Source organism: Kogia breviceps, chromosome 4 (assembly GCF_026419965.1).
Source record: "Kogia breviceps isolate mKogBre1 chromosome 4, mKogBre1 haplotype 1, whole genome shotgun sequence".
NCBI classification, from domain to species: Eukaryota; Metazoa; Chordata; class Mammalia; order Artiodactyla; family Physeteridae; genus Kogia; species Kogia breviceps.
The window spans coordinates 166,755,100-166,780,806 of NC_081313.1; the positions used below are offsets into that span (position 1 = coordinate 166,755,100).

The 25,707-nt window shown below is 32.5% G+C and overlaps 1 protein-coding gene across 6 annotated transcripts in view; it reads left to right on the top strand.

Annotated features, from left to right (window-relative positions):
- Positions 1 to 25,707, top strand: part of RANBP17 (RAN binding protein 17) — a 327,894-nt gene that overhangs the window by 40,761 nt on the left and 261,426 nt on the right. For 4 of the 6 annotated variants that reach the window (XM_067032300.1, XM_059059844.2, XM_067032301.1 and 1 more), the window contains 5 exons: positions 1,947 to 2,020; positions 4,221 to 4,340; positions 6,123 to 6,269; positions 6,799 to 6,971; positions 9,002 to 9,195. In XM_067032300.1, the coding sequence (XP_066888401.1) occupies positions 1,947 to 2,020; positions 4,221 to 4,340; positions 6,123 to 6,269; positions 6,799 to 6,971; positions 9,002 to 9,195 (708 nt within the window). The remainder of the gene's footprint in view (positions 1 to 1,946; positions 2,021 to 4,220; positions 4,341 to 6,122; positions 6,270 to 6,798; positions 6,972 to 9,001; positions 9,196 to 25,707) is intronic. The other 2 variants (XM_067032302.1, XM_067032304.1) reach the window with 2 other exon arrangements.

Below are 25,707 nucleotides of genomic sequence, written 5' to 3' on the forward strand. Positions count from 1 at the left end.
TGTATCTTGATAGTAGTGATGAATGCATGAACCAACACATGTAGTAAAAATTGCACAGACTAAATACACATACACACACACACAAGTACATGTAAAACTGGGAAAGCCAAATAAGATTGGTGGATTCAATTTTATCAGTGTGCCTTCTTGATTGTGATATTGTGCTTTAGTTTTGCAAGAACTTACCATTTGCGGAAATGGGGTAAACAATACATGGGATCTCTCTGTATTATTTCTTGCAACTGCATATAAATCTAATTATCTCAAGAAACCTTTTTTTAAAAAAGGAGTGTTAGTAGAAACAAAGTGAAGAGTCGAAGTAAATTTCAAAAAGGTTTAATTACTATCCTCAGAGAGATAAGAAAAGGTAATGCATTCCTGAAACATGAATAGGATATTGTTTCAAAAACGCAAGTTAAGACAGTGTTCCAGATATGCAAGTTGCCCAAATGAAACATTCAGTAAAAGAGTTGGAAGATAAAGTTAAGGAAATATCCTAGAAAGTAGAACGAAAAAAGCAAGAAGAGAGTTGATAGGAGAAAAAGCATGAAACTAGGAGGCTTGACATCTGACTATTAGGAGTTCAAGAAAGGACAGGAAAAAACAGAAGGCAATTTGCAAACAATACCAAAAAAAATTCTCAGCAGTGAGACACATAAATTTTCAGATTGAAATATCCCATAAGTACCCAACATAATGAATGGAAAAAAGTAAACTAAGCTTCATAATCATGACATTTCAGAATAACAAGGACAAAGAGAACCTAAAATCTACCAGAAAGAAAGTCACCTACAAAGGATTGGGATCAAGAATGGTATTAGATTTCTCAACAGTAGTACTGGAAGCTAGAGGACAATGGAGTAATATTCTCAGACTTCTGAGTGAAAATAATTTTCAAACTAGACTGAAATTACCAAGTATAAGAGAATAAAGATATTTTCAGACATGTAACTCCTTCTGAAATTTATCCCTTATGTGCTTGCTCTTATGAAGCTACTTGATATACAAGCAAGAAAATGGAGGATATGGAGTTCAGGAAAGCTTTAACACAAGATGACAATCAGCAGACATAAAAAGGAGATAATTATGTAACACATTTTGGAACAGACAGTCTAAGTTGAAGAAGGCTCCAGGAGGAAGGGTTGGGAAAATGGAAGTGATAGGTTATTTGATGCTATTGACCAGGTGAAGAATGGCATGAAGAACGTTTTGCAAATCTGTCAGAGCATTTGGAAAGAATTAGTGACAGATATCGATCTACACAACTAAGCTCAGAAAAGATGCTGTGATTAAATCCAGGGAAGTTGGAAATGTGATATAATCATAGAATACTTGGCTTAGCTGTTAACATTATTTACATAGTCAAAATAAACACTTAGAATTGATTTAATTCCAAATTCTTATAACAGTGGATGGATTTTTGAGAGAGGATGGATTGTAGAAAGAGTGGTGGGAGTAGAGGGGAGAGTGTACCGTAAAAAGGTCATTTGAGACCTAAAATAAAACAGTCAAAGACATGTAATACAGCATGTAATTTGGAAACATGTATTTAAATATAGCTATGAGTTGAAAGGCAGTTGGAATGGAGTAGGGTACAGCTGTTTTTTACTATATAGTTTTTAGTACTATTTACTTTTTTATACTATTTGAATTTTTAAATGTTCTTATTACCTTAATATAAATGAAAATAGTGAAAAGGTTCTCTCGATAAGAACTGTAGGTGCTACATGGAAATAAGGAACATCTTAGCTAATTAATTTCTATCTTTGTATTATTTCATATTTCAAAGGAAAATAGCTAGGAATTAAAAAGGGATTAAGCCTAACTGCAAAGAAAGATTGGCCATGTGCAGAGGTCTTGGAGTTCTTGGTTTGTATGATAATGTCTTACTATGTGAAGATCACTGAATTGAAAGTAATGGTGTTAGAATTTTTTTTTTTTTCCAGTTTTCCTGGAACCAGAAACATTGGATCTTTTCTTTAATTTGTATCATTCACTTCCACCACTCCTATCTCAGTTAGTAAGTAAAACTCATTCATTATTTCATTAAAAAGTACCTGTGATATTTTTCTAAGGGTGGTACATATTTACTTTATTTATATTCTTGATTAGGTTTACCTCTCATAGAGATTCTTACATCATCTGGGATTTATATTATGTAAGCTATTTGTCAGTTTCTATTTATAGTCCATAGTTCCCATCATTTCACTGGTGAGCCCAAAACCCATAACTGGTGATTTAGTTCCTGCCCGTAGCCAAGACAACCTATCAACCTCTAAGTATCTTTTTCCCTACTCAGTCCCCAGCTCTTCTTCTGGGCCTCAGTCCAGTAGTTTGCCACCCCACCTGTTACCTTCCCTTTTCTTAACCTCTCTAACTCTTGCTCCACTTTGTTTGGCTCCATGTCAGGCTTGCCACGTGGCCCCCATCAGATATCTCCAAATGAGAAACAAAGGGGATCTGCTCATCACTCCAGTTGTTCATTTATTTTTTGAATCAGATTCTGTTGTGTGCTAAAAGATTCTTGAAACTCTTTGGTTATAGTATGGAACTTTGAGATTCTGTATCCCATCTTTGTGGAATCTAAAACAGACCAGGCAAGATTGAAAAAAAAAAAGAAAGTTGTTAGTTTAATATCTAAGCTTGTAGAAGTGAAGTTGGGGAATTCTTATATTGTCATTTCCTGAAAAAAGATGTTCCAGATTTAAAGTACATATCAGCAGTATGTTTGTTTTGTTTAGATATGTTATCACCTAGAAGGGAGGAATAGGTTCACAAAAATACTCCCTCCCTTTCTTAGAAAACATGTTTGCTTTCAAATCAAGGGTTTTAAGGTGGTGGTTTTTAAACTGGGTTTCACAGGACACTCATGTTTCCAGGTGGTGCCACAGAACTTCAGCCTTCTGTCTTTTAACCAGAACAGTGTTGTTTTTAGTTGTTTAAAAACCATGGTTTCATGTACAGTTACGTTTTGGGATAAAACAAACAAGCTACTGGTGCTTAAAAAGTAGAGTGGAAAGCAACTGCTTTAAGAGAATGTAACTGACATTTATTGGGCATGCCCTATCCTATGATGCTTGTTATCTCACTTCATCCTCACAGTGGCCCTGCAAGGTAAGTATTGTTATCTTCACTATGTAGATAAGGAAACAGATCCAGAATGGCCTAAGTGACTTTCTTCGGGGCAGTGAACTAAATTGTGAAGTTGAGATTCAAACCCAGGTGGTTTTGGCCCCAAAGCCCTGGATATTTTTATTACACTAGTGGTTCCTGAACCTTCTACACATCAGAAGGGAGTTTTGTTTTTTGGGTTGTTTGCTTGTTTTTTGTTTTTAACACTAAGGACTGTGGCACTGAGTAACATCTAAAGAGGCTGTCCTCTGATTTTTGTCCCTATTCTCACCCTTGCCAAGAGAGCAGACATTTTGTGTGAGATCTCCTAACTGGAATATTTAAATATTGACAGATAATTCTTTTTTTTTTTAAGTGGGCAAGTTTACATATGTGGGCCAGTTTGGCCTGAAAGTTGCCAGTTTTGGGCCTCTCAGTTAATTAAGAAACAGGCTTCATTGGGTTCCAGTAGTAGAATTAAGAACCTGAGAAGTGAAATTGGCTGATAAAGTATTAACTTCAGAAAGATAACTAGGCCACAGACACTTTGTAGGAGTTTTTATAGGATTTCTAACTTTTTCAGCAGCATTTTCCAAATTGTTCCTCAAGATATTAATAAATGGTGTGGGCAAGATGTTTTATCACCAGATAAATTTGGGACATGCTGGATTAAGTAAAGTTAAAGGATTTTTTTCCCACTTGCAGGATACCGCAGTGCATATCGTACAGTAGTTCCCAAATGTATTCTACAACAAAACCATATTTTCTTTTTGATGAAACACCTGGTTCGTTGGTTTACAAACATATTAGGCATCAAAAGCTATTGGGAGCCTTTGAGTGTATGCAGGTCCTGGCTCTGCTCTGGTGTATTTAATATATACAAAAATATTAGAGGAATTTTACACAGAAATAGGAATTCTAGTGATGGGATTGACGGGTTATGGGTGGGGGTAATTATTGATGATGTTTAGCTTTCATTGTTTTTGGATTCTATAACACTATTTTATCATTAAAATTTTAAAAAGTTTAAATGTAAAGACTAGTGTTCCTTACATGTGGCCTTACATTAATTTTAAAGTTGAAATGAATTTTGTTGTTCCTGTTTTTAGGCACTTTCATGTTTAGTTCAGTTTGCTTCTACAAGAAGGTCCTTATTTAGCAGTCCTGAACGTGCCAAGTACCTTGGTAATTTAATCAAGGGAGTAAAAAGGATACTTGAAAACCCTCAGGTATTTTTGAAGTAATTAATACCATATTTAAATACAGTTTTTCTGCTGAAAGGTGCATAATAAACTTATGACTTCATTACGATTCTGGAAGAAAATTAGTATCATATTCTACTTTCTTGGATCTCACTTGTAGTATAAATGGGCAGTTTTAAAAAGTGAATGTTTTCCTGACTGACTGCTGTGTTGTTCTTTTTATTTTTCCTGTTCTTTTAGGTAAATATGAATAGAGGTTGTATATCTTATTATGCTTCTGCTTTTTACCATTGTACTTTGCTTGCACTTCTTAAATTACTGAAGTGATTAATTCAGAGTCATATCTACCTTCTAAACTAGAAGACAGTATAAATCTGGATGTTAATATTGGAATAAGTGACTTTAAATTGTGAATAATATCTTTTTTGCCCTCTTGTGGACAATAAAAGTTTATAGATTTTTAAATCTACTCTCTATGTTAACTGCAAATCTTCAGTGGCAGTGTTCATTTCAGAGAGTTGCACAGCCATTATAAATTAGCGATTTTTGGATGCCTGGATAAAATTTGTTTCACTTTTGGTTTTGGTTTAAGATATCTGTAATGAAAGTACAAATATTAAAAGGTTAAATGATGATTTAAGGAGGTTTATGTAAGTCTCTTGGTTATTAATAACTTAGGGGGGACATATAATATCTATACATAAAGAAAACATGCTTACTCTATAAAGAACAGTTGTTTTTTCAGATTAAGAGGTTTTTTATGTGTTGTGCATTCGTTTTATCTTTTCACTGTTGGCATAACTGTGAAATTTATGTGTTTTGCTGATAAATGGGATTTTTACCAATATATCGATACTTTAAAATTTTTAGTTGTTCAGCTCACTATCATCAGTCAATATGTGGAAGATAATATGCTAATATCAGATAATTCTCTTAATTGATTTTCCAGTATCCTCATGTTGTTTTATGGCTCTAAAAGTTAATTTGAATATTATATATATTTTTATAATTATAAGTATGTATTAAAAGACCCATGAATACAAAATATATTTTAAAATTAGTCCTTAATAATTAGAAACTATGTTATATTTTTTCATGGGTTGAAATTTTTTACAAACTCTTTCACTATTAAACAGATACTGAAAGATACTTGAATTCTGTTTCATGCCAGCTATAGTGAAGTGTTCTCAAACTATAAAGATAATAACACACATGTCCTATCTTCAAGGAGCTCACTGGGGGCACCTTTCTTGGTCTTTCCTTTTAACCTGTCCTCCCCACAAAGTTACCTCTGTGTCTTGTAGTACTTTTGTTAAGCTTTCTGCTCTACATTGCAGCAGTTTATTTGAATGTCTTAAGAGACAAAGGAGTTGCTTGAGGACATTAATGCCTCTAGGTACTCAATAAATATTTGTTGAATTAAAAGATGTTTCTGTTATATTTGTGGGTACACATTTAATGTAAGTCTAGTGGTATTGCTCTTTTCCAGAATTTCAAGAGCCCATTCTTATTTTCCACCTTAAATATTTTTCAGGTCTTGTATTGACTTCTATTTAAGTCACAAGATACACACACATACTCTCTCTCTCTCCACCCTTTTCTGTCTCTTTTCTGTCTCTCATGCAAATTGTTTATGGGTAATATAGTGGTTCCCAAACATTATGATTTAGTCATCATGGTCAAAGCTTCCTCCAAAGCCTCTAGTTTGGATTCCTTATTATTAGTCATTTATGACAACATTAAGTCCAGTAGGAATCATTTGGTTTTTTAAGTTTTTAAAAAAGCCTTTCTTTTTGTCTCATAATTTAGGGTTTGTCCAATCCAGGTAATTATCATGAATTTTGTCGATTTTTGGCTCGTTTAAAGACAAATTACCAGCTGGGAGAATTAGTTATGGTGAAGGAGTATCCTGAAGTTATCAGATTGATTGCTAATTTTACCATTACTAGCCTACAGGTAAATAAAAATACATAGTTGATGTTAAACTGTAGATAGTTTTAAAACACTTTCTTGGTAAGATTTGGTAGGGATTTTAAAAAACATTTATTAGAGCACTTTGCTAAAAATGTTCATTGCAAGATTTTAGGTAAAAAACTTCTTTGTAACAAATCTTATAATAAAAATTTAGAGGCCATCTAAATATCTAATAATTAAAGACCAAATTGAGATGCTGTAGTAAAATCTCTGTGGAGAAATAAAATAAAGTTTTACAGATTAGCTTTTGGAAAAATTCTTTTTATAAGTTTGGGAGGAAGTTGTAAAACCATATTTTCCACATGATATCAACTCTGTGAAAAAATATTCCTGGAAAGATTAGAAGGAAGTTCACAAACATTTAACAGAATTTGCTGTTTTAAATGTTCATTGGTTATAATCAGAATAAAAGTTTATTTTAAACTGTATGTTTACTAATTTTGCCTCTGCATTTCTTATTCTAAGAAGACATAATGTCATTTTAAATAACGTTTGCTTTATTTTTTTGTAGCATTGGGAATTTGCTCCCAACAGTGTTCATTATTTATTAACTCTCTGGCAAAGGATGGTAGCATCAGTTCCTTTTGTGAAATCAACTGAACCCCACTTATTAGACACTTATGCACCAGAAATCACGAAGGCCTTTATCACTTCTCGGTTGGAATCTGTTGCCATAGTTGTGAGGTATTGAAAACTAAATGTTTTTGTTGTATTTTCATCTTCTGCATCTTGGAGTTTTTAAAAGTAGAGGTATAATTTACTTATGGTAAAATTCACCTTTTTTAGTATACAGTTCTGTGAGTTCTTACAAGTGTATGCCGTTGTGTTTGACAACACAAACAAGATACAAAAATAGTTCCATCACCCCAAAAAGTTTTTTTAGGTTCCTTTGTAGTCAGACCTTTCCCTATCCTCAGCGTCTGGCAATTATTGATGTTTTGTTCCCTAAAATTTTTATCTTTTCTGGATGTTATTACATAAATGAAATCATATAGTAGGTAGCCCTTTAGTCTGGCTTCTGTCACTTAGCATAATGCATTTGAGATTCTTCCATTTTGTGTCAGTAGTTCTTTACTTTTTATTGCTGAATAGTATACCATTTTATGGATATATCACAGTTATTAGTCCACTCACCTATTGATGGACATTCGGGTTCTTTCTGTTTTTGCCTTTATGAGTAAAATAGCTGTCAGTGTTCCTATACAGATTTTTGTATGAATTTAAGTTTTTATTTCTCTTGGATAAATTCCTAGGTGTGAGATTTCTGGGTTGCCTGATAAGTGTATATTTTACTTTATAAGAAATTGCCAAACTATTTTCCAAAGTGGCTGTATCATTTCATATTCCCACCAGCAGTGTATGAAAAATCCAATTGCTCTGCATCCTCACCAGCACTTGATATTGTCAGTTTTAAAAAATTTTAGTCATTCTAATAAGTGTGGTGCCTCATTGTGGTTTCAACTTGCATTCCCTTAATAACTAACAATGTTGAGGATCTTTTTATGTACTTATTTACCATTTGTATATACTCTTTGGTAAAATGCCTGCCAAATATGTTCCCGTTTTTTTATTGGATTGTTTATTTTCTTATATTGAGTTTAGAGAGGTCTGTATATTCTGGTCACAAGTCTTTTTATCATATGTGTTTTGCAAATATTTTTTCCCAGTCCATTGCTTGCCTCTTCATTTCCTTAACAGAGTCTTTCAAAGAGCAGGAGTTTTAAAGTTTAATAAAGTCCAATTTATCCTTTATTTTTTTCTTCTAGAAGTTTTATAATTTAAATTTAGGTCCATAATCCATTTTGAGTTAATTTTTATATATGATATGAAGTTTAGACTCAATGTTCTTTTTCTTTCCATTTTCCTTTTTTCATAGGGAAGACCAGTTATCCCCAACACCATTTGTGGAAAAGACTATCCTTTCTCCATTGAATTGTCTTTACTCTGTTTTCAAAAATTAATTGACCACATATGTATGGTTATATTTTTGGACTCTATTCTCATTAGTCTATGTTTTTCTCCTTCTGCCAGTAGTCCCTGCCTTCAGTACTGTAGCCTTATAATAAGCTTTGAAATCAGGTAGTGTGAATTTTCACCTTGGTTTTCCCTTTTTAAAATTGTTTTGGCTCTTTTACTTCCTTTGCTTTTCTGTATAAATGTTAGAATCATCTTGTCAGTATCTACAAAAAAAAGCCCTGCTGAAATTTTGACTAGAATTGCATTGAATTTGTAGATTAATTTGGAGGAAGAATTGACAGCTCAGCAATATTGAGTCTTTTAGCCAATGAGCATGTTTATCTTTTAATTTATTTAGCTCTTCTGTGATTCCTTTCATCACTGTTTTGTATTATTCAGTCTTTAGATCTTACATATATTTAAGATTTAATTAGTATTTTATGTTTTCTGGTGCCTTTGGAGATACTGTTTTTTAAAATTTAAATTTCCAATTGTTCATGTTAGTGTATAGTAATGAATTCTATATATTGACCTGTATTGCTAGCACCTTGGAAATACACTCACCTGTTAGTCCTAGTGGCTTTCTTGTGGTTCACATTTTCAAATATAGACATTTTATTTCTTACCTTCCAGTCTTTGTCTTTTATTTCTTTATCCATGATAGAATTTTTATTTAACATAAATAAAGCTTATTTGTGGTGAATAAAAGTACATCTCATTCTAATGTCGTCTGCAATCCTTTTCTTATACATTTGCAGAGATAGTTTAGATGATCCACTGGATGATACTGCCACTGTGTTTCAGCAGTTGGAGCAGTTGTGCACTGTTAGCAGATGTGAATATGAGAAGACATGCACTCTTCTTGTACAGTTGTTTGATCAAAATGCACAGAATTACCAAAAGCTTCTGCATTCAACTTCTGGAATAACTGTGGACATGGCAATTCAGGAAGGTCAGTATATTATTTATGACCACATAAATAATATAATAATATGGTATTATGTTGAATTTTAAGTAGCTTCATTAATCAATTTATTTAATAATTTTACTGCAACATATTTTTGTTTATTTCCCCCAATTCTGTTCCTCTAATAATCCATTAATTTTATTAACCTTCTGGGTATTTTGGTGGCTTGATGGTTTTAGCTCTTTATAAGATTCACAGGGAATATTTCTCTCTGTATTCAGTATCAAAAGAAGCTGATAATGAACTTTGAGTAGAGTTTATTAACTTATAACTATCTTTTAACTAATCATGTTTCCTTCTTTGCTATATCTGACTGCAAATTCAGAGCCCAGTTTTAGCCAGTAAAAATTTACTGAAGACCTCTTCGTGGTTTTGCATTTGTTTATTTCCCTTCACCATGGCTTAATTTTATTATTATATTTTAATTTCTCAATTTCCTCTTTATTTTTCATTCTTTACTGAAGGAGGATTTATTTATTTCTGTATATTTCCTTAATATGAAAGGATTTTCAGGAACATAGGGAATTAAATACACTTTTCAGATTTTAAGTGGGATAACTTAAGAGAATGGAACTGGCTATATACATTTCTAATAGGAGGCAGCTTAATTACAGTTCCAGGATGTTTTTGTTTTCTTTCATATTTGATTGGAAAGTGAGTGGTAAGGGATGATAGTCAAACTGAGTGATTTTCCATTTAAACTCTTTCTAAAAAGTTCTTTAAAAATTATCCTATACATTTACATACTGTCTTATAAAAATGCCTTTTATTCATTATCTGTTTTTTTGGTTTTTGTTTGTTTTCTGAGTCACACAATACTGCTCAGCAGCGGATAGAGGAATAGTTAACCTTCTTGAAATGTTCTCTTTTATTACTATCTCATTATTTGTAAATTAGATGGAGGAGATCTAACATTTTGCTTTGTAGCATCTTGTCTTCATGACTGATTTCTTTCTTTAGCAGAGTTTTGAAAATTATTAAATATCAAATACATACAAAAGGGTATTTATATATTTTGAGACATAGTAACTAGCAGTAACAAACACCATCACATAGCTTAAAGAACAGGTCAATACCAATATCTTTGCTGTTCCCTTTTTCCTACCAGCAAAAAATACTTGATGTTTGTTCAATAATTGATGCCTCTTCTTCATAGTTTTACTGCATATGTATGTACTCTGAAAATAATGCATGGTTTTGCATATTTTTGAACTTTATACAAATAGAATCAAAATTATTTATTATTTTACAACTTAATTCATTATTTTCTCAGTGTTGCATTCATGAGAGTTTGGGTTGATGCTGTAGCTATAGTTCCTTCATTTGTACTGCTGCAGTTCTGTTGTTTGAATATACTGCAATTTATTGATGCATTTTCTTGTCACTGGGTATTTGTGTTTTCTGTTTTCTGCTAATGCAATGAATGCTGCTATAAAGATTGTTATATATATTAATTACATAGCTTCAGTAGACAATGCCAAACTATATTTTACAAAGTGATTGTACTACTTTATATCCCACCCACTCTGATCTAGATCCTCACCAGTGGCTCATAATGTTAGACTTTTTGTCAGGCTAGTTGAGGTAATATACCTCATGCATATTTTACTTTTCACTCTCATGATTATTAATGAAGTTTAGTGTTTATGTTTATGTTCTGTCATCATCAGTGATATATATGTTCACTTTTGTTCATTTCCTCCTTGCCATTTGGATTATATTGGTCTTTTTTTTTTTTTTTTTACTAATGGAGCTCTTTATAATATTTTAACACTAATCCTTTAGTTGTTTGAATTGTAAATATTGTCCTCAAGTTTGTGACCTGTTTTTACATGTAACTTTAATGTGTCTGTTCTCTTAGTTTTCATATCAAATTTTATTTTAATTAATTCACCCAATCTTTTGAAGAGATATTATATTTATGTTGTCCAGAAAAAAGAAATTAAAATGTGTTCTGTTCCAGTCCTATAATCTGTCCTACTATTCTTCACTCTAACAAATAACAATTCTTATTGGTTTTGCATCTTTCTAAAGTTTCTGTATGCATGTACAATTAGGAATATATAAGTTCTTATCCCCTTTTATTTACATGGAATGTGGCATACCACACTCACACTTTACTCCTTGCTTTTTCTCATTTAACAATGTATTTTATAGATATTCTCAAATCAGTATACAGAGAATACTTAATTTTTATAGATGAATATTTTATTTTTTGAATGTATCATAATTTAACTATTCTCTCCATTGTTGAGAATCATTTGAGTCGTTTGCCATCTTCTGCTATTAAAACTAATGCTGTACAGATTAAACTTGTACTTGTCATTTTATATTTATGCAAGTATATCTGTAGGATACATTTCCAGAGCAGAATTACTGTTGGGTAGATGGTTAATGTATTTGTAATTTTTATAAATATTTCCAAATTACTCTCTGTAAGGACTGCACCAATTTACTTGTCCACCAGCAGTCTAGGAGAGCTGCATGTTATTGCCTTCACAGGACAGTATTACCAAGCTTTTGAATTTTTGGCAATCCCATAGGTGAAAAATGATTTCTCAGTATAATTTAACATTCTTGTATCAGTGAGGTTAACCATTGTTTATTTAAGAGCTATTTGGTCTTCTTCTTTTGTAAAAGAATTACTCTTTTTTTTTCTTTTTCTTTTTCTTTTTTTTTTTTTTGCGGTACGCGGGCCTCTCACTGTTGTGGCCTCTCCCATTGCGGAGCACAGGCTCTGGACACACAGGCTCAGCGGCCATGGCTTACGGGCCCAGCCACTCCGCGGCACGTGGGATCTTCCTGGATTGGGGCACAAACCCATGTCCCCTGCATTGGCAGTCAGACTCTCAACCACTGTGCCACCAGGGAAGCCCCAGAATTACTCATTTTTTTGGCTCAGTTTTTCGTTGTTGGGTTATTGGTTCTTTTTTCTCATTGATATTTTTTTCTCATTGACTTTTAAGAGCTCTTTATATTTTAGAAAAATGAGCTCCTTGTCTGTGTTGAGTTGCAAATATCCTTTTTCTTTTTCTTTTTTTTGAGTGTACAGTTTAAATTTAGTAGATACATAGCCATGTAACTACCACCACATTCAAGATAGAGAACCTTATAAATAATTTTCTCATGCCCTTTGATCTGTTTTCCTAACTCTTTATCCAGGTAACCACTGGTTTTTGTCACTGTGGTTCATCTCTTTTGGGTTTCTGTGTAAATGAAATCATACAATAACTAGTCTTTTGTGTTTGACTTTGTTTGCTTAGGATAATGTTTTTGAGATTCAAACATATTGTATACATAAATATTTTGTTCCTTTTTATTGCTGTGTAGTATTCCATAGTATGGCTTTTTCTTTAGTTTGTCTAGCTGTTTACCACTTAATGGACATTTGAGTTATACTTGCAGTTTTTGGCTGTTATGAATAATGATGTTGTGAACATTTGCAGACAAATCTCTGTATGTACTTAAATTGTCATTTCTCTTGGGTAAATACCTGTGACGGTTTGCTGGGTCATATGAGAAATGTGTGTATGATGTTATAAGATACTACTACGCTATTTTACAAAGTGTACCATTTTTCATTCCCATTAAGAATGCTCCACATCTTCATCATCATTTGATATTGTCTTGTTAACTTTAGCAATTCTACTGGGTATCTAGTAGTAGTATCTCATTGTGGTTATACTTTGAATTTCCTTGATAATTAACAAAGTTGTGCTTTTTTGGCCGTTCTTATATCTTCCTTTGTGAAATGTCTGTTCACAATTTTTGCCCATTTTTATATTGGGTTGTTTGTTCTTTTGTACATAGTCTTATTATTGAAATTGTGTTTTATATATTCTGTATACAGTCCCTTTTTCACATACATGTTGCAAATATTTTCCTCCTGTCTGTCGTTTGTCTTTTCAACTGTCTTTCAAAGGGCAGAGTTTTAAATTTTGATGATCTGCCTTTTCAGTTTTTTTCTTCATGGCTTATGCTTTTTATATTTAAGAAACCTTCTGTAACTGAAGTCACGAATATGTTCTACATTTTTCTTCTAGAAGTTTAATAGTTTTAGCTATTATGTTTAAGTCTGCGATCCACTTTGGGTTAATTTTTGTGAATAATGTGAGGTAAGGGTAAGGTCCGCTCCCCAACCTGTACAGTTATCAAGTTGTTCTAGCACTGTGTGCTGAAAAGACTCTTTTTTCCTATTGAATTATCATGTACCTTTGTCAAAAATCAGTTGACCACAAAAGGCTAGGGTCTGTTACTAGACTCTGTTCTGTACCGTTGATCTAAATGTCTATCCTTATGCCAATATTACACTGTCTTGGTTACTATAACTTTATAAGTCTTGAAATCAGGTAATTTAAGTCTTTCAGTCTTGTTCTTCTTTCTCAAAATAGTTTTGTGTTCTACATCTTTTGCTTTTCTGTATTAATTTTAGCATCAACTTGTCAGTTTCTTAAAAAAAAAAACTCATTAGAGTTTTGATTGAGTTTGCCTCAGTCTATATATCAGTTTGGTCCATCTTAAAATCCAGTTGATGGACATGATATATTGCTCCACTTATGTAGGTGTTTTAAAATTTTCTTTGTAATGTTTTATTGTTTTCAGTTCATAGGTATTAAAAATCTTTCACAAAATTTATTCCTATATATTTTGGTGCTATTATAAATTTTGATTATTCTTTGATACTTTATATAAGACCAGAATTGATTTTTGTCTTTGTGTCCTGTGATTTTGCTAAATTTACTTATTAGTTCTAATAGCTTTTTTTGTAGACTCTTTAGGATTGTTTTATATTATCATGTCACCTAAAATAAAGACAGTTTTATGTCTTGTCTTCATGCCTTTTATTTCTTTTTTTTTCCTTATTCCACTGGTAGGACCTTTAGTACAGTGTTGAACAAAAGTGGTAAGAATGGATATTCTGGCCTTGTTTCTGTTTGTACATAGAAAGCATTGAGCTTTTTACCATTGGTAATAAATTTGATGAAGTTCCTTTCTGTTTCTCAGGCTATTTATAATGAGTGGGGCATTGATTTCTTTGAATGCTTTTTTACATACCCACTCAAATGACCTTTGTTTTCTTTTTTATTTTACTAATATAATGAATTATATTGGTTGATTTTTCTGTTAAACCAGCTTTCCATTCCTAGGATAAATCCTGCTTGGTTATGATACTGTTCCTTTATATAGTGTTAGATTCAGTTTACAAAAATTTTATTTTACATTGATGTTCATGAAGGATATTTGTCTGTAGTTTTCTTTTTTTGTGATGACTTTGGTTTTGGTAACAGGATAATACTGGCCTAATAAAATGAGTCAAGAAGTGTTTCTTCCTCCTTCTTTACTTTCTGAAAGAGTTTGTGTTGTATTGGTATTATTTCTTTCTTAAGAGTTTAATACGATTCATCAGTGAAACCAGTGGGCCTGGAGGGTTTATTGTTATGAATGAAATTTTGTTAATTGGTATAGGACTATTCAAATGTTCTCTTTCACCTGGGGTCAAATTTAGTCATTTGTGTCTTTCAAGGAATTGGTCCTATTTTTAAATTTAGTGGAATAAAGTTATTTCTAATATTTCATTATTATTCTTTTAATGTCTGTAGGATCTGAAGTGATGTCTTTTCTTTCATTCTTCCTATTTTAAAAATCGAAGTATACTTGCCACATATTATTTTCAGATGTACAACAATAATTTGGTATTTGTATATATTAGGAAATGATCACCACAAAAAGTCTAGTTAGCATCCATCACTACACATAGTTACACATTTTTTTTCTTGTGATGAGGACTTTTGAGATTTACTATCTTAGTAACTTTCAAATATGCAATACAGCATTATTAACTATAGTCACCATGCTGTATATTACATCCCCATGACATTTATTTTATAACTGGAAGTTTGTACCTTTTGACCCCCTTTCATCCATTTGATAATTTTTGCCCTTTTTCTTTTTTCCCCCTGATAGACTAACTAGATATTTATCAACTTTGTTAATCTTTCCAAGAAATCAAGTTTTAGTTTCACTGATTTTCTTTCTTTTTTTTTTTTTGTTTGTTCATTTTTTATTTCATAAGTTTTTTGGGGGGGATTTGTTATTTTTTGCCTTATACTTGATTTTATTTGTTCTTTTTTTCTAATTTTGGGTGGAGGCATCACGTCTTTAATTTTTAGATTTTTTTGTATTCTAATAAAACATTTAAAGCTATAAATTCTGCTTTGAGCATTGCTTTAGCTGCATATCATGAATTTTGATCTTTTATTTTCATTGTCACTTAGTTAAAATATTTTCTAATCTTATTTCTTTGTTAGTTTATGGATTATTCGAAGTATGCTTTTATTTCCAAATATTTGGGGTTTTCCTAGTTGTCTTATTGTTTCTGATTTCTAATTTAATTCTACCTTGGGCAAATATCATTTTGTATGATTTCAGACTTTAAGTTTATTGAGACTTCTTTTATGACCCAGCATATGGTCTATCCTGACAAACAGACCATGTATGCTTGAAAAGAATATGTATTTTACCATAGCCATAGTTGGGTATAGTAGTATGTAAATAGAAATTAAGTCAAGATGATTCATAGTATTGTGCAGATATTCTTTGTTTTTACTGATTTTTTTGTTTGTTTTTTGGGGGCCTATTTCTATTATTTACAGAGAAAGAGGTATTAAATCTCTAAATATGATTGTGGAATAGTCTATACTACTTTTTATTTTTTTAATTAAAAATTTTTTTAAATTTTTGGCTGTGTTGGGTCTTCGTTGCTGTGCGCGGGCTTTCTCTAGTTGTGGTGGCTTCTCTTGTTGCGGAGCACAGTCTCTAGGCACACGGGCTTCAGTAGTTGCAGCACCCAGGCTCAGTAGTTGTGGCACGCGGGCCCTATAGCGCATGGGTTTCAGTAGTTGTGGCATGCAGGCTCAATAGTTGTGGCTCGCAGGCTCTAGAGCACAGGCTCGGTAGTTGTGGCACACAGGCTTAGTTGCTCCGCGGCATGTGGGATCTTCCCAGACCAGGGATGAAACCTGTGTCCCCTGCACTGGCAGGTGGATTCTTAACCACTGCACCACCATGGAAGTCCCATATACTACTTTTAATTTTCAATTTTTGCTTCATTTAGACATTTATAATTTTTTGTCTTGTTAATTGATACTTTTGTCTTAAAGTCTACCACATTTGATATTACTGTAGCCAGTGCCATCTTATGCTTTTTGCTTACATGGGATATCCTTCACCATCTATTTATTTCCAGTCTGTCTGTGTCTTTATTTTTAAAGTGTGTCTCTTGTAGACAGTGTGTAGTTCTTCCTTTTTTAAAAAAAATCACTGCTGACCATCTCTGTCCTTTAATTGAAATGTTTGGTCCATCTACTAAATGGAGTGGAGGAGGACTATCAACTCAATACCATTTAAATTGCTTCCTTAGAATAAGTTTTTTTATATCACACTGGTAGTCTGTATTTAGGCCACTTGCTGTGTGAGGTCTGAATTGAGGGATTTTTCCTTCTTTCCTGTGACTAACATAGAAGTCAAGTTAGACAATTTTCTGTTTTGTCTTTCTTTGTCTAGGGCAGACAGTTCACTTTCTTGCTAAGGGTGTAAGAGTTTCTTGTTGGAGTCCTCTTATTGGGCATGCCCTAGGCTTTGTCCTTTATCCTTCAAACAAGAAGCTCAAGTTCTTTAGTTGTTTCTATGCCTGTATCTCTCAGTTTCAGCCCACACATCTATTTTGGCCTTTGTGGATTTATTTTACTTTCTTACCAACTCAGTAATATATTTGGTGCCTTTGTGCAAATTAGAAAAAGCACCCAGGCAAGTATAGTATGCTAGTATGGTGAGTAGAGTACAGGCTGGATTTCAGTCCCCGCTTGTCCCTTCAGTTCTTTTTGTAGATATGTGGTTGCCCTGTAAGCCTGTCTTATAATGTTTTTTGTTTGTTTGTTTGTTTTTGCCTGATGACACAATGGCAGCCTTATGTAATATCTTTTCTGATTCATTTTTTATATACAGATTATGTTATAATTTGGTTTATGTTTAACCAACTACCTATAAAAATCACATTTTTTGTTTTTGGTTTTATATCACAATTAGTGTTTGCTTCTTTAAAAGTAAAGAATTAGTAGTAACTTTCACTTCATTGTGGTCAACTACATGCTCTGAAAGGCCTTTGAGCTGCAAACAGTCATATCCTGCATTGCTTGGCTTGAAATAAGTATATGAAATTTCTGAGGTTCCTACTCCTCCAGTCTGCTCTCCTCCACTTCTCTGTCCCTCTCTCTTCTGACTACTTCCCCCTCAAAAAATGAACTTTAACCAGAATGAACTGGTGGGTAGCAAGCAAGGGCAAAAAAGGCAGTGTTGCCTTTAAAGGCAAATTATCAGTGATTAAATTGGTGGCAAAGCCTTAGGGTAGTAGCAAAGTCAGTGTACTGAACTTGGGATTCTTATATTAAGTTGGGCCCTTGAGAGGGGATATAGTGGTCTGAAACTGGTAGATCCCCTTGCCTTCCAGCAAAAAAGTAAATTAAAATCTTCTCTAAAGAATTGCAACCATACTTTAGTGCCTTAAGAATCCTGCAGATTAAGAGCAGTCAATTAACTCTTTATGATTTAAAAAATAACCAGCACACAAACAACAAAAGAAGGTACCATGACTGAGCACTAACAAAAACAGTGAATGGCTTATTTGATCTAGATCTTCTTAAGGACTTAAGATATTGGAGTTTTATAGGAATATAAAATAATTATGTATGAAATGTTTAAAGGAAAAAGAACTACAGACGAGCAAACAAGAGAATGAAAAATGACCAGGCAGATTGAAGAAGACTCAAATGAAACTTTTATTATTGAAAAAAATATCTTTTGTGATCTAAAATTTAATGTATTTGTTAAACAGTAAATTAGAGCCTGCTGAGGAAAGAATTAGAAACTTGGCAGTTAGATTTGAAGAAATTTTTAAGAATGTGGGGAAACAAGGAAAGTAACTGTTTTTTTTTTTTTTAAACTGGTGAAGGATTTATTTTTCTATTTTTTATTTTTTAAATATTTTTTTGGCCGCACCTCACGGCATGTGGGAATATTTGTTCCCTGACCAGGCATCAAACCCGTGCCCTCTGGAAGTGGAAGCGTGGAATCTTAACCACTGGACCACCAGGCAAGTCAAAAGTAGCTATTAAAAGAGAAGTTAAAAGATGGAATGAAAAGGTCAGTTATGTCAAATTGGATCCCAGAAGATAGAATAGAGAGAATGGAACAGAAGCAATAATGGAAAACATTCTTTCTGAGAATTTTTTAGAATTAATGAAAGACATGCATCTGTCAATACAGCAAATCCAAAATGTACCAGTCAAAAAAAACAGCAGTTTAGTCAAACTGTGTAGCTCCAAAGACAGAAAATCTCAAAAGCAGCTTAAAGAGTGTAAAATAGACCGAAAAACTCACTTCTCAACAGTAAAAATGTAAGCCAGAAGATTGTGGAATATTATTCTAAAAAAATTGAGTCAAAGTAATGGCCATCATATAACTGTATGTCAACAAAAGTATCTTTCATGAACAAAGATACTGAAACCATTTTTGGACAAGTGAAAACAGAATTTTTACTACCAGTAGATCTTTACTGAGGTTCTTTATTAAAAGTTTTTATTAAACGTTCTAAAGATTATTTTTCAGGAAGAAGGGACATGATTCCAGAAGGAAGGAAAGGAATACACAGAAATTGGTAAACACACAAATCTTAACAAACGTAGCCTTATATTTTTAAAAAAATTATTGTTTTTAACTTGTGAAATTAAAAAAGAAACTACCATAAACAGTAGTACGTGAGAGAGGGATGTGATAAGAATTAAAATTGTCTTAATGCCTTGTTTTATTTTGGAAGAGAATTAAGATGGTAAAATTTCAAGAGTAACAGAAGTGTAAGATATGTGATTAATTTCCATCACACAGTAGAGGAAAAATAATGAAATAGGTAAACAAGCAAACTCAGTGTTTTAAAAAGCCAAGAAAAGAAAAGAGAGACAAAAAGAAAGTAATAGAAAATAAAATAGTAGGAGCATTTCACATACATTATTAATCTAATAAACATAAATGAATTAAATTTACAATTAAGCCAGATTATTAAGTTGAATATTTTAAACAATATTCCAGTGAACAAAATGCCCATTATAAGAGACATATTCAAAACTTTAAAACATAGAAAGTTGAAAGTAAAAGGATAAAAAATGTGCTGTGTAAATACGAACCTAAAGGAGGTTGGGGTAGTTATATTAATATCAAACAAGACTGTAAGATAAAAAGCATTACTAGACCTGGAGATAATCGTTTGTATACTAAGAAGGTATAACAATTTCAAATATCTAGTACCTTGAAATAGTCTCAAAACATCAAGCAAAGAATGGTAATTCTATGGGAGAAATTGACATGTGTACCATTATAATGAGGAGTTGCAGTACATTTCTGCAAATTATTGTTGATAAATCAAATATGGAAGTCAAAAGGATTTGAACAATATGATTAACAGACTTTATTGAATTGATGTATATAAAATGCTGGAACCAACAATTAGAAAATATTAATAGGACATGTGGCATGTTTTTTAAAAAAATTGACTAAGAAGAGCAAAGCTAGAGGCATCATGCTTCTTGACTCTGAACCATATTACAAAGCTGTAATGATCAAAACAGTATGGCATTGGTGTAGAAACAGATACATAAATCAGTGGAACAGTATAGAGAGCCCAGAAATAAACCCATGTCCACATGGTCAGTTAATTTATAACATAGAGCTAAGAATATACAATGGGGAAAGGACAGTCTCCTCAATAAATGGTGTTGGGAAAACTATATAGCCACATGCAAAAGAATGAAACTGGAACCCTGTCTTACACCATAGACAAAAATAAATCGATAAAATACTTGAACATAAGACCTGAAACCATGAAACACCTAGAAGAAAACATAGGTAATAAGCTTCCAGACATTGATCTTCGCTGTGATTTTTTGGATTTGACACCAAAAGCAAAGGCAACAAAAACAAAAATAAGTTAAGTGGTAAGTGGGACTACATCAAACTAAAAAGTTTCTGCACAGCAAAGGAAGCCATCAATAAAATGAAATGGCAACCTACCAAATGGGAGAAAATATTTGTAAGTCACATATCTGATAAAGGGCTAATATCTAAGATATGTAAAGAACTCACAGAGCTCAATAGCAAAAAAATAAGCAACCCAATTAAAAAATGAGCAGGGGATCTGAATAGATAGGTTTCCAAAGAAGACATATGAATGGCTTTCAGGTATGTGAAAAGGTGCTGAACATCACTGATTCTCAGGGAAATGCAAATCAAAACCACCATGAGATATCACCTCAGACCTATTAGAATGGCTATTATCTTAAAGACAAGACAACAACTGTTTGCAAGGATGTGGAGAAAAGGGAACCCTGTGCACTGTTGGTGGGAATGTAAATTGGTATAGCCAATATGGAAAACAATATGGAGGATCCTCAAAAAGTTAAAAACAGAACTACCATATGATCTAGCAATTCCACTTCTGAGTATTTGAAGAAAATGAAAATACTAACTCAAAAGGATATCTACACCCCCATGTTCATTGCAGCCTTGTTTACAATAATCAAGACATTGAAGCAACCTAAGTATCCATTGCTGGAGGAGTGGATAAAGAAAATGTGGGGGGTATGTGTGTGTGTGTGTACACATAAACATAGGTATGTAAAATTATTATACATTATATATATAGTATATAAGGAATATTATTTAATCATAAAAAAGAATGACATCTTGCCATTTATGACAACACGGATTGACCTTGAGAACATTTTAAGTGAACTAAGAGAAAGACAAATACTGTATGATTTCATTGTATGTGGAATCTGAAAAACAAAACAAAAACTTATAGATACAGAGAACAGATTGGTGGTTGCTGTGGTGGGGTTGGGGAGTGGGTGAAATGGGTAAAGATGATCAAAAGGTATAAACTTCCAGTTATAAAATAAATCATGGAGATGTAATATACAGCATGGAAACTATAATTAATAATACTGTATTGCATATTTGAAAGTTCCTGAGAGTGGATTTTGAAAGTTCTCACCATAAGAAAATAAAATTTGTGACTGTGTGGTGGTGGATGTTAACTAGACTTATTGTGGTGATCATTTCCCAGTACATACAAATATCAAATCATTTTGTTGTACACTTGAAACTAATATGTTATATGTCAATTATATCTCAGTTTAAAAAAATTAACCAAGTATTAGTACATAAAGCAAGTCTCAACAAATTTCAATGACAATATCATAGAGTCCAGATTTTCTTACCAATTTACAATTAAATTAAAACCAACCTGTAAAAATAACAAATTCCACAAAGTTGGTAATTTTATAAACATACTTCTGAGTAGTTATGGAGTAAAAGAAGAAGTCTTAAGGAAATTAAAAAACAAAGAAAAGTGGAAATACATGTTTGGAATTCAGTAGGAAATTTACTTCACAAAAACAAGAAAGGGTGAAATGGTGTGACTTAAGCATCCAAGTTGAGAGGTTAGAATGAGAGGAACAGATCAAACCCAAAGAAAGGAGAAAGAAGGAAACAAAGAGCAGAAATTAAGGAACTAAAAGACAATGATTCAGTAATATCAAAGAAATCAGAAGTTAATTCTTTGAAAGTACTAATAAAATTAACAAACCTCATGAGATAAGAAGAAAAGAGAATTCACAAATAACATTAGGATCAAGAGGGGAAATACAATTACAGATACAGCAGAGGTTTAAAAGATAAAATTATATGTAGTATTTTTTGAAGTCAACAAATTAGAAAACTTGAAATTAGTAAATTCCTAGAAAAATAACTTAAAATCAACACAAGATTTAAAAAGTATATACCAGAAGTTGAAGAAGATATTTGCAACACATGCACACACACTAACCCAAGCAAGGATCACCATCTAGAAGAACCTGGAAATAAATCCTAGAAATCAATAAAACAAGCAATTCTTTAGGGAAATGATCAATAGATACAAATAAGCATGTCACTACTCATAAGAGAAAGGGAAATCAAGGCACATGAGATACCATTTTACTTCCAGTAGATTGGCAAAAGTAAATCTTACAGGAGAATGTAGATCAAAGGGAATTTTTACATCCTTCTGGTAGTATAAATTATAGTCACTTGGAAATAGAATGGAAATCACTTTGGTGTTATCTTGAAAAGTGGAACATTTGAATACTTCTGACCTGGCACTTCCACTCTTAGACATGTTCTTTAGAAGAGCTCTTCTAAACAAGAGGACATGGCATGAGACTGTTCATAGCCTTAATTTTATTAAAGGCAAAAAAATGGAAAAAGCTCAAGTGTCCATCAACATGAAAATGGACGAACAGATCATAATACAATGGAATATTATTATTAACATTAAAAAATGAACTATAGATATACTTAAAGATGAATTTCAGAAATAATTAGTGGAAAAAAAAGAATTTTCAGAAAGCTATATATAGTATGAAATGCTTAATAAAGCCCTGAAACAAGTGAGACTAAAAATATATTGTTTAAGAATATATCTGTAAGTGATAAAACAAAAAGATGTCAAGAAAATAGTAAGCATCAAATACAGTCATGGTTACTTCTAGGGTGCAAGGTAAGGTGAGAAGCTAGGTTTGGGGTATGGAGGTAGGTGTGACAGTATTGGTAATGCCTTGGATGTTAAATTGGATAGGGGGTTCACAGGAGTTTGTTTTATTATACAGTCATCCCCCTGTATCTGAGGTTTCTGCACTTGCTAATTCAACCAACTACAGAAAATATTCGCCCACAAAATAAAATTCCAGAAAGTTCCAAAAAGCCAAACTTGAATTTGCCATGTGCCAGCAACTGTTTACTTAGCATTTACATTGTATTTACAACTATTTACCTAGACTTTACTCTGTATTAGGTTTATAAGTAATCTAGAGATGATTTAAAGCATATGGAGGTTACAAATAGGTTATATGCAAATACCGTGCCATTTTATATAAGGGACTTGAGCATCTGCAGATTTTTGTATCCATAGGGATCCTGGAAATAATCCCCTGTGGATACTGAGGGAAGACTGTACTTTATATACATTACATATATTCTTTCATATGTATCAAATATTAGTTACAGTGTAAAAAGATTCAGTTGTAAAATCAAAGACTTGTTTTCCTATAAAAGGGTATTGGAAGAAAGTATAGCTGTTCTAACATGAATGGAATTAACTGAAATGTAATAGTTTATTGGTATTAAATAGGTCTATCTATTGAATAAAATGTCAGACCCGATTCTTTTTTGTTTTTGACTGTGTTGGATCTTCATTGCTGCAGGGCTTTCTCTAGTTGTGGTGAGCGGGGGCTACTCTTCGTTGTGGTGCACGGGCTTCTCATTGGAGTGGCCTCTCTTGTTTTGGAGCACGGGCTCTAGGCTTGCAGGCTTCAGTAGTTGTGGTGCGTGGGCCCAGCAGCTGTGGCTCACAGGCTGTAGAGTGCAGGCTCAGCAATTGTGGCGCACGGGCTCAGTTGCTCCGCGGCATGTGGGATCTTCCTGGACCAGGGCTCGAACCCATATACCCTGCATTGGCAGGCGGATTCTTAACCACTGTGCCACCAGGGAAACCCCAGACCTGATTCTTGACTAATACAAATTCAGGGAGTTTTTGTAGTTGTAGTTTCAATAAAACATCATTTCAAAGTTTCTAATATAATGCTTGATACATAGAAATGTTTAATAGATATGTTTTTTTCCTTTCTTCTAGTCAAAAGGTTAGTGAGAAGGAGTCTGTCTGCCCTTTAAAAATATCTGTGGTCTATTCAAAAATAATTGTTTTATATTATGAAAAATACCTAGTGTGGTTCTAGTTTGTACTGCTGTATATGGTAGTGTTCAATTTCTTTTGTGTAAAGACTTCAGTTAGTGTTGAACAAAGAAAATTATATGTTCTCGTTATGTGTGCTTTAATTTAGATGCTTAATGGCTTTTAATGTTACAAAATAAGTTTATTATTATATTATGATCTCATTTGTATTATATTGTCTTGCTCTTCCATATCTGTGGTGATATGGTCATGGTTTACGAAAACAATAATCCCTAAGAAATAGGTCATTAACAGTAGTTAATGATTACTTGTGATCTAGGGTAATGACTGATTTCTTTGGGATTATTGCAGTTATAAACCATAATTACAGATTATTACAGCAATAATTACTTTGTTAAAGGAAAAAATGTTCTGTTCTCCAACAGCTCCTAAAACAAGTGCCCTGAACATTTCAGAATAAATCGAAAAATGAAAAACTATAATGGAAATGTAATCTGAGATTTTTTAAAAAAAATTATAGATATGAAACTCATGTATAGGATATTTAAATTTCTAAATGCAATTTAGCTTTATGGATTTACATGGTGCTTTAAATTTTGTGGATATAATTCTGTAACCAATGTAACTTTTTAACATCTATTATTCTAAATGCTGTAACTCTAATATTCTAGAGTTTTAGGGTAAGGTTTAATGTGTATGAGAAATATCACTCATTCAGTGAAATAGGGAAATTGTATTTGATAGATTAATTAAAATTCCTTTATATTTTATTGCATTGTTCATTTCTAACACTAATCCTAATTTATTGAGTTAGTAGTTGTTAATTTTTAGGGTTAAAAATTCTTGCTTTTCTGTCTCGTACGATAGAAATCACTGCTTTCTAAAACAGGGAAAGAGTAAATATACATCCTACTTCTCTCTAAATAAACTTTCATTCAAAATTTACCATAATTTTAGAAAAAATGCTCACAATTGATCACATGCTATCTTTGCATAGCATTCTTTGATATCAAAGCCTAATTTCAAGGTCACAAAATAAAATGAATTAAAGAATAAAAAAATTTGAGAAATTCTTGTCCTATATTTAGTATTTATTATTAGACAGTGATACTCATCACACTGCATTGAAAAATCATTTTTTCACTTTTCTCTCTCTCACCAGGTTCAATCTGTTGGGTTCTGTTCAGAACCCAACAGATTGAACAGAACTTAAAAATTCTTAAATATTGTGTGACTTCATTTTCTTGAGCAGCTTTAAAGTAAAACTTAGAATGGACATATAAATATTCCATATTGATATGTTTTATGGCTTTTGTAGCTATGATATAGAAGAACTAAAAATGGTATAGCTATTTAATAATAATAATAATAGCCAACATTTAGTCAGCCCTTGTAGCAGGAATTGTTAAGAGTACGTGCAGAATACCAGTTAGTGCTGTCAGAAGCCTATGAGCCAATTATTATTATCATTTCATATTTATAAATGAGGAAATTAAAGCCAAAAAGATTGAGTAACAAGCATAATAAATAGTAGAGGCAGAATTTGAATCCAAATTGTGCTCTTGGTGGCTAAATTGTACTGCCTCCATTTTTTTTTTTTTTTTTTTTTTTTTTTTTTTTTTTTTTTTTTTTTTTTAGCCGTACGCGGGCCCCTCACTGCC